Source organism: Rana temporaria, chromosome 10 (genome assembly GCF_905171775.1).
Source record: "Rana temporaria chromosome 10, aRanTem1.1, whole genome shotgun sequence".
NCBI classification, from domain to species: domain Eukaryota; kingdom Metazoa; phylum Chordata; class Amphibia; order Anura; family Ranidae; genus Rana; species Rana temporaria.
The window spans coordinates 11,682,838-11,693,038 of NC_053498.1; the positions used below are offsets into that span (position 1 = coordinate 11,682,838).

The 10,201-nt window shown below is 43.8% G+C and overlaps 1 protein-coding gene across 1 annotated transcript; it reads right to left on the minus strand.

Moving 5' to 3' along the window:
- Window positions 1–1,229: 1,229 nt before the first annotated feature.
- Window positions 1,230–9,524, minus strand: LOC120916324 (phospholipase A2 inhibitor 25 kDa subunit-like). The gene is made up of 5 exons (XM_040327230.1): window positions 9,395–9,524; window positions 7,505–7,621; window positions 4,874–5,020; window positions 3,107–3,247; window positions 1,230–1,694 (listed from the first exon to the last, which is right to left on the minus strand). Exons 1-5 carry the CDS (start codon window positions 9,441–9,443, stop codon window positions 1,501–1,503), a joined length of 648 nt encoding a protein of 215 aa, XP_040183164.1. The 5' UTR covers window positions 9,444–9,524; the 3' UTR covers window positions 1,230–1,500.
- Between the last annotated feature and the right edge of the window lie 677 nt (window positions 9,525–10,201).

The window sequence follows — 10,201 nt, forward strand, 5'->3', positions numbered from 1 at the left end:
TTTAAGGGTTAATATAAATATAAACTGGGGATATATTTTAGCTCTGTATCAGCATGAAACTCTAGCTTAGAGTTAAAGTTATTTATCTATGGCATATTCATATCATATTTTAATTATTTCATACAATTATATATTGTCATATATGTATTTTCTTAAAAGTTTTAATAATATTACAGAATATTTTACTTTTTAGATCCAAATATATATACTTGGATACCAAAAGAAGAAAAATCTGTGTTTGATTAAAAATGCAAAAAAATAATAATCCTGGTGTACTAGATACATATGCCTTGGAACTTGTGTACTTGTACTCAGTAGCTACTTTGTATTGTTTGAGAAAAACCCCATAAAAATTGTCCATTTTCATAAAAAAATAATATTCTCAAAAAAACAAACATAAAAGAAGAAATGTATTGACAAATATGAACTGGAATCCATCAACATTGAACAGAATAAATTCCTCGTGTTTGAACACATATGCAAGTGCGGGATTTCTGACGGGAAATGCTATTTCACGTCGGAGATCCCAAAGGGAAAGCAGAGAACCTGCTCGGTAACTTTTCCCCCGACACATGGCCGGTTTTCCCTTCGAGAAAACTCAGATGAGAGCTTTGCTTGGGAATCCCGACCGTGTGTATGCTCCATCGCAGTTTTTCCAATAGCAAAACTGCCAAAAACCGGCGAGAAAATGTCAGCCGGGAACCCGGGCGGGAAAAAAGAGAGCTGGTTCTCTTTTTTTGTCTAGTGGTTTTTGTCAGTTTTACCGTCGGAAAAACTGCGAGGGAGCATACACGCGGCCCGGGATTGCTGGCCAAAAGCTCCCTTCACAGTTTTACCTTCGGGAAAACCGGCCGTGTGTACGAGGCTATACCCCTGTTAATGACCTGTGAGAGTTTCTACTACTTTCTATCTATCTACTAAAGATCGGATATAACTATTGCCTAGTTAAGAGCTAGAAATCAATAAATAAATAATGTGGGGAAACAAATATTATTCTAGGTAGCAATCAAAGGCATTCTACCGTGGGCGGTGTCACATTTAGATAACTATTTAACTAGGTAAAAAAGTAAAGTGACTAATAACAAGCAGAAAACGAGGATGAGCTCCTGGGACATGCCATAACTGCCAATGGGTTCTGGAAGCCTCTTAAAGTGTCTTCTTACACCTGAACTTAAACAAGAGTGCCAAGGCACCATAAATGAGAGGACATTATCAAAAATGTTGAAGGCTTTTTTAACTCATACTGCCTTCCTCCCTTACAAGCCTTTAACTTCTACTAACTTTTCACATTTGATAAAAGTGGAACCTTCATCTACTGTAGGTGCGCCCATTGACAATGTCTTTGATGTCTTTCAACTCAAGACAAGAACTTGCTTTGATGACATTACTAAGAATTTCGGCACTCCATCCTATTAAATACCCTAAATGAGTTCTCTATACATCAAGCGCTAAAAAGTCAAATATCAATCAGTCTTATAAACGTCTCCATTTATAATAACTCTAAAAAAGTAACTTTGTCAGCAAGATAGCAACTATAGAACCCAAGAGCCCAACATGGAGGGCGGGCGCCCCGTCACTGCAGAACATCTTCGAATCAATGTTTAACCCTTGGATAGTGGACATCTGGTTTCCAACTTTTTCACAATAGCTTCTGGTGGCACAGCCACGAAGGGCATCATTTTTTGTCACTGCTCCTGGAAATGAAATAAATAAAAAAAAATGATTTTATAGACAATTAGCTAGATTTCACATAGAGTTAGGACGGCGTATCAGTAGATACGCCGACCTAACTCTAAATCTGCGCCGTCCTAAGTTTAAGTGTATTCTCAAACTGAGATACACTTAAACCTAGCTAAGATACGACGGCCTGCGCCGTCGTATCTTAGGGTGCAATATTTAGGCTGGCCGCTAGGTGGCGCTTCCATTGAGTTCGGCGTAGAATATGTAAATCACTAGATACGCCTGTTCACGAACATACGCTTGCCCATCGCAGTAAAGATACGCCGTTTACGTAAGGCGTTTTCAGGCGTAAAGTTATTCCATCAAATAGCTGGACTAGTAATGTTAAGTATGGCCGTCGTTCCCGCGTCAAAATTTGAAAATGTTACTTCGTTTGCGGAAGTCGTTCGTGAATAGGGCTGGACATAATTTACGTCCACGTCGAAACGAATACGTCCTTGCGGCGTACTTTGCCGCAATGCACACTGGGATATGTACACGGACGGCGCATGCGCCGTTCTTAAAAAACGTCAATCACGTCGGGTCACAGTTAATCAACATAAAACACGCCCCCCACGTCCTCATTTGAATTTGGCGCGCTTACGCCGGCCTATTCACACTATGCCGCCGTAACTTAGCAGGCAAGTACTTTGTGAATACAGTACTTGCCTAGCTAACTTACGGCGGCGTAGTGTAAATACGATACGATACGGCGGTCTATTTGAATCCACCTAAATGAAAGAGATGCAAAAATTGAAAAATGTTCTTCTTTTAATATAGATGAGCATTTGGGTGATCGCATATCTCCCCGTCAATAACCACCCTTAAAGGGGTTGTAAAGGTACAATTTTTTTTTCCTAAATAGCTTCCTTTACCTTAGTGCAATCCTCCTTCACTTACCTCATCCTTCCATTTTTCTTTTAAATGTCCTTATTTCTTCTGAGAAATCCTCACTTCCTGTTCTTCTGTCTGTAACTCCACACAGTAATGCAAGGCTTTCTCTCTGGTGTGGAGAGTCGTGCTCGCCCCCTCCCTTGGACGACAGGAGAGTCAGGACGCTCTCTACGTTGCAGATAGAGAAAGGAGCTGTGTGTTAGCGAGCATACTGACTCTCCTGTCGTCCAAGGGAGGGGGCGAGCATGACACTCCACACCAGGGAGAAAGCCTTGCATTACTGTGTGGAGTTACAGACAGAAGAACAGGAAGTGAGGATTTCTCAGAAGAAATAAGGACATTTAAAAGCAAAATGGAAGGATGAGGTCAGTGAAGTAGGACTGCACTATGGGAAAGGAAGCTATTTAGGGGAAAAAAATTAGACCTTTACAACCCCTTTAATTTATAACCATTTTTTTTCCAGTTTGTTCTAGGTCCAGGCTAAGGTAAATACCTGACAGTCTTCTGGCCATACGGCCACATTTCCTCTCATTTCCGGTGCACTCAATTGTATCACTGGTGTAGCAGTAATCAGAGGTGTCTGAGAAACAGGCCCGACATGTCAATTTGTTCTTCATTGGGCACACTGGTTGCACTTTTCAAAAGAAAAAATAATTATACACAAATAAAACTGATATATTTTTTTTTAAATGGATAGTTAAAATTACTAAAAATTTAAATCAACTGAAAAATATCAGCTAAAGGGAAAAGGAGAAGAAGTAGTGAATTAAGGCTGACTAAATTTACCTAAGGCCTTATATAGGGTTACATAGCTGCAATTTGTTTTTGTCTTTTTACTTTTACTAACATGTGCTGATCAAAGGTAACTTCTGCACATAAAAGAACAAATCTGAACACATGATAACAATAATATTGGTAGAAATAGTGTTAGACCCTATACATACTATTAGATTTTCTACAGATTTTTGTCTTCATATTTCCCAAAACCATGTAGTGGAAGGGCCTGCCTGAATGCATACAAATTGAAACTCTTAAAGCGGGGGTTCACCCAAAAAATAAATTTTTAACATTACATTCAGCCAAATTGTCCTAATGACAATCGGCTGTTTTTTTGTTTTTTTTTCCCCGTACATACCGACTTTCACCGCCGCTTCCGGGCATGTCTTGTGCGGGACTGGGCGTTCCTATCTGATTGACAGCCTTCCGACCGTCGCATACTGCGCGTCACGAGTTGCCGAAAGAAGCCGAACGTCGGTGCGCAGGCGCCGTATAGAGCCGCACCGACGTTCGGCTTCTTTCGGCAACCCGTGACGCGCTGTATGCGACGATCGGAAGCCTGTCAATCAGATAGGAACGCCCAGTCCCGAAGAAGACATACCCGGAAGCGGTTGTCCTAATGACAATCGGCTGTTTTTTTTTTTCTCGTACATACCGACTTTCACCACCGCTTCCGGGTATGTCTTCTTCGGGACTGGGCGTTCCTATCTGATTGACAGGCTTCAGATCGTCGCATACAGCGCGTCACGGGTTGCCGAAAGAAGCCGAACGTCGGTGCGGCTCTATACGGCGCCTGCGCACCGACGTCTTACGCAAAAAAACGTAAAATTTGACGCGGGAACGACGGCCATACTTTAACATGGCCTGTCTATTTTTACACCACCTAAATAGCAGTCGCAACTTTACGACGGGAAAAGCCGACTAGCGACGACGTAAGAGAATGCGACGACCGCGCGTACCTTCGTGGATCGCCGTAAACAGCTAATTAGCATACCCGACGTGGAAAACGACACGAATTCCACCCAGCGGGCGCCAAAGTATTGCATCCTAAGATCCGAAGGCGTACGCCTGTCGGATCTTAGCCAAATGCCGTCGTATCTTTGTTTGAGAATTCAAAATAAAGATACGACGCGGGAAATTTGAAAGTACGCCGGAGTATCAGCAGATACGCCGGCGTACTTTTTCTGTGAATCTGGCCCACTAATTCTACGGCTGCTTTGCAGGCCATCTGCCTTTATTTCTCTCCAAAGCATTGACTTGGAACAGATCAGCAAATCAGAAAAGAAAACATAATAAGCTGCATGCTTTCTCCAGGTCAGTAATTAATAGTATTGAGAGATGCAGCATGACAGCCTGGGGAGTGATATTTTCAGAGGCAATGGCGGCCTTTGTGTTTCCCTAATGATAGGTTGTCCTACAAGCAAAGAAGTATTTCATCATCTCCATCTTACTGAACGCTCAGCAAAACTTGTGTGCGACTTACAGGTAGGAAAGGGAGGAATGCAGTCATCGGTATCACAACATGAATTTCTCGTCCTCACTGTTCCGTGGTTTGTGCTCATGCTTCCACTGAAATGGCACTGCGAGTGCGATCCACAGCTTAAAGTATATAGTGGGGTCTCTGATGTCACTGTGTTTGTTAGATAACAATAGAGTTAATGTGTACCATCAGATAAAATAATAAAAAAAAAGTAAATTTCTTCAATACATGCACATTTTACCATGTTTTATCCCTTTAAAACACTGCAAAAGCAAGAAAAAAACCGCAGATCCTGCCAGAAATCCACTGTGTGCCTAAAGTCCTAAACACCTTGCATATACACTCATGCATGTAAAGGCGTATAAGCATATACAATACAAGTGTAAAATTCTTCTTCATCCTCTTTTAGCTGCCAGTGTATCAATGTAACCCGCCCAGTTTTCTTTTCAGCCAGTCCTTTTTATCTATTTAACACCTTGCCGACCAGCCGCTGTCGTTATACAGCAACACAGGGCCGATCCTAGGCAGGGAGCATAGGGTGCTTTGCACCCAGGCGCCTGCAGAGGTGGGGGCGCCGAAGTGGCAGAGTTCTCTCCTCCCTTCTTCTCTCCTTGTTTGTGTCCATCCAGAACTAGTGTTCTGAGCATAGGTGTGTGTTCGTCCAGAACTGATGTGTCTCTGACCATCTCCTGTACTATGTCTGTAGTCTCTGATCATCTCCTGTACAATGTCTGCAGTCTCTGACCATCTCCTGTACTAAGTCTGCAGTCTCTGACCGTCTCCTGTACAATGTCTGCAGTCTCTGACTGTCTGCCGTACAATGTCTGCAGTCTCTAACTGTCTCCTGTACAATGTCTGCAGTCTCTGACCGTCTCCTGTACAATGTCTGCAGTCTCTGACCGTCTCCTGTACAATGTCTGCAGTCTCTGACCGTCTCCTGTACAATGTCTGCTGTCTCTGACCTTCTCCTGTACAATGTATGCAGTCTCTGAACGTCTCCTGTACTATGTCTGCAGTCTCTGACCATCTTCTGTATCATGTCTGTAGTATGTCTGGGGGCTCTTTCTAACAGACTCTCTAGCAGAAGCCCTCTCTGTGTCCATCAGAGAGGCCCCCTCCAGGTCCCAATAAAGTACTCTGCTTCTCTTCCTGTATTTTGTTAAGTTTGTTTGTTAAGAGATCATGTAAGGATCCCAGGGTAATGAAGACTTCGTGGAGGAGCATCTGTGTGGTTGAGTCATTGCCATAGAAACATTTGTAAAGGGGAGGAGTTAGTAAAATGATCACGCCCATGTGGGGGCGCCAGAAATATTTCTGCACCCTAGGATCGGCCCTGCAGCAACAGATGGGCTCCCCTGCACGAATCGTCGTAGCTGTAACTTTAAGACCTATAGGGGGCACGTGTTTGACGCCAAAGCCCATGTGCATGGCCGGCTTGACCCAAGAGAGAGAGATAGAACGGGGATCTGTCAATGTAAAACAGACAAATCCCCGCCGCCGGTCTGTCAGGGAAGTAGAGAGAGAGATCTGCTGTTCCTAGTGATCAGGAACAGCAATCTCTATGTACTCCCAGTCAGTCCCCTCCCCCCACAGTTAGAAACACCTCCCTAGGACACACCTAACCCCTTGATCGCCCCCTAGTGTTAACCCCAGGGGAGGGCTGGGCCAGGGGGCAGGGTGGCAATTGCCTCCCAGGCCGCTCTAACTTATGTTCAAGATGGCCCGCAGCCGCTGCCCTCTACCATTTTATTTTTTATTTTGCACTAGGAAGTCGGCCGGGGCAAGGCAAGGCAAATAGGCTGTTAAGTTTGCAAGGGGAATTTCCCCTTTTTCTTTTTGTTTTCAATTGCACATGATTCAGTATTCTTTACAAAGTGAAACTTCACCAGATTCACCAAGCTGTGGGGAAGATTCTCTTTGCAAAGTGAACCCAATTACATTTACTCATTGACATTTGTAGATCATCTTACACAGGAGCCATTGCATGTTGGCAGCTAGTCAGGGGTGAACTGACAACTCATGGGGCCCCCGGGCAATAGAAGATTATGGGGCCCCCGGGCTTACAGATGGCCACCACGCCAGGAGGCAGTGCACAGGCAGGGCAGCTAAAATCTCAGGATTTTCACATCAAAAGCATGTCGGTTTCGGACATATCAGGGACAGATCTAAAAAAAACATAGATTTTTACATACTGTCCCTGGTTTTACTGAGCCTGGCAACCCTGATGGGGCCCCCTAGTGGCATGGGGTCCTCGGCGTTGCCCGAGTGACTCAATGGTCAGTCCGCCCCTGCAGCTAGTAATAGCAGATGGAGAGGCGCTGGACGTAAGAGATAGTATAAAATACCTGAGACATATATCTATTTATAACCTTAGAGTGGAAGCTCCTCGGGGGCGAGGCTAATGGGAATAGTTGTATATACTGTGTAAGTGCTGAAGAATGTGAATTTCAGCGCCAATATTACCTAAAATTGTGCTGTGAAATATTTTATTACTATATTGATTAAGAAAATAATTAAGTGGTAATTATACTCAAATTCAGCCTTGTTCTCTTCACAGTTATTCAGACTCCAGAAAAAGTAAGTGACCCCCCTATTAGTATACAGTACATATGATTATTATGCATATTATTATACCTGTTGATATAAGAGTGTAGGAAGCGACACAAACTTGATCTGATGAGCAGGGCACGGATGATCCATCGCACTGGGAGTCCAGCATGTGCCAGCAACTTTTGCATGAGATGCAGAAACCTGGCGTTCAAAAAGAGAATAATATATATTTTAATTTAAAGTATTACTATGGAGTTTATTTTTCTTTTAGCTGCAGCACCTGTGTCCTGGGCTGACTACATTTTGTATTTAGCTCTGCTGTTACCACTTACCAGCCGAGTTGCAAATTCCTTTTTAGTTTTGATCAGGCTTACCCCTAAACCTGGTGGCTGACTGCTTCTGCCTGCTTCCAGAATAATGCTCTAGAAATAGTGTGGGAGGCAGGCAGGGCCGCCATCAGGAATTATGGGGCCCCTTACACAGCTTCAGGCATGGGCTTACGGCGGTCGGATCTAAGACAAATCTATGCGTAACTGATTCTAAGAATCAGGCTCATAGATACGACGCAACAACTCAGAGTTACGACGGCGTATCTGGAGATACGCCGGCGTATCTGGAGATACGCCGGCGTAACTCTTTGTGAATCTGGCCCAGGGTCTGCAGGTGAGTCATCTATACACAACAATAGGGCAGAGCTAGGCAGCATTGGTAGCAGCACTTCACACTGAGATATGAGGACACAGCAAAGGACTAAAACTTCAAGGGACAAGGGCATTTAAACTGGGATAGTTGGCAGGTATGAGGCAGCTGCTTTGGGTCCCACAACAATGACAGGGCCCAGGGCAGCTTCCCCTTTGCCCTGCCTTACAGACGGCCCTGATGGTGAGTACTCATGGTCGGGCAGACACAAAACAAGGTGGGACATCTTATCTACACCGGTCATGGAAGGTAGAATATCACCATATAATTGAGACATTAAATCCTTACCTCTGGGTGTTTTTTTAAAATATTCATTCATAAATTGTGGAAAATAATGGTGAGGAGTGAGACCGGGGATAATTATATGTAAAAGTACAGACGTATTTAAACCCCCAACACATTGGGCCGGATTCAAGTAGATTTGCGCATTTATTACAGAGGCGCAGGGCAACGATTTTGCCCTGCGCCCCCGCAATTTTTTTGCGCTGCCCTCGATTCACGGTGCAGAAGCTCCGTAAATTGCGTGGGCGCGGCGGCAAAATGCCCGGCGCAAGCGCGCGCAATTTAAATGATCCCGTAGGGGGCGGGAATCATTTAAATTAGGCGCGTTCCCGTGCCGAGCGTAGAGCGCATGCTCCGTCGGGAAACTTTCCCGACGTGCATTGCGCAAATGACGTCGCAAGGACGTCATTTGCTTCAAAGTGAACGTGAATGGCGTCCAGCGCCATTCACGATTTACTTACGCAAACTACGTAAATTTTAAATTTCGCGACGCGGGAACGACGGGTATACGTAACATTGACTGCCCCTGCTAATAGCAGGGGCAGCCTTACGCAAAAACTGCCGTACGGAAATGACGTAAATTGCGTACGCAGGGCTCGCGCAACGTTGTGAATCGGTGTTAGTATGCAATTTGCATACTATACGCTAAGCACAACGGGAACGCCACCTAGCGGCCATCGCAAGAATGCAGCCTAAGATATGCGGGCATAAGAGCCTTATGCCACGCATATCTTAGGCTGCAGTCGGCGTAACGAGGTTCCTGAATCAGGAGCACTTGTTACGCCGGGGCAAGTAAGCAATTGCGCTGCGTAACTATGGTTACACAGGCGCAATTGCTTCTTGAATCCACCCCATTGCGTTTATAGAAATGACCAGATTAGCCGTGATGAGCGAACGTTCATTTAGAAATGTTGCACTTTTGCAAGCATATCGAGTGCCAACGATTGTCATGGCAGAGAGCAGGGATGTCCCCGAGTGCTAGGAGAATCTTACCTGTAGAAGTGAGGCAGCAAATCACGAGCAGGAGTCCCAGAGGCTTCATGATGTTCTCCGTGTAACTATGGATGGATGTGAGGACTCTCTCTAGGAACAGCTCTGATGATCTTTTGTTTACAAACTTTTTTATTTGGTACAAAAAGCAAAATGGCATACAAAAAAAGAGTACACATAAGAAAATGTCCAGGAGTCAAAAACTATAAACTATACAAATGTAACATTAACCACTTAAGCCCCGGACCAATATGCTGCCTAAAGACCCAAGGGGTTTTTACAGTTCGGGACTGCGTCGCTTTAACAGACAATTGCGCGGTCGTGTGACGTGGCTCCCAAACAAAATTGGCGTCCTTTTTTTCCCCACAAATAGAGCTTTCTTTTGGTGGTATTTGATCACCTCTGCGGTTTTTATTTTTTGCGCTATAAACAAAAATAGAGCGACAATTTTGAAAAAAATGCAATATTTTTTACTTTTTGCTGTAATAAATATCCCCCAAAAATATATAAAAAAAAAATGTTTTTCCTCAGTTCAGGCCGATACGTATTCTTCTACATATTTTTGGTAAAACAAATCGCAATAAGCATTTATCGATTGGTTTGCGCAAAATGTATAGCGTTTACAAAATAGGGGATAGTTTTATTGCATTTTTATGAATTTTTTTTTTTTTACTACTAATGGCGGCGATCAGCGTTTTTTTTCGTGACTGCGACATTATGGCGGACACTTCGGACAATAAAAAAAAAAAATTTGGGACCATTGTCATTTTCACAGCAAAAAATGCATTTAAATTGCATTCTTTATTGTGA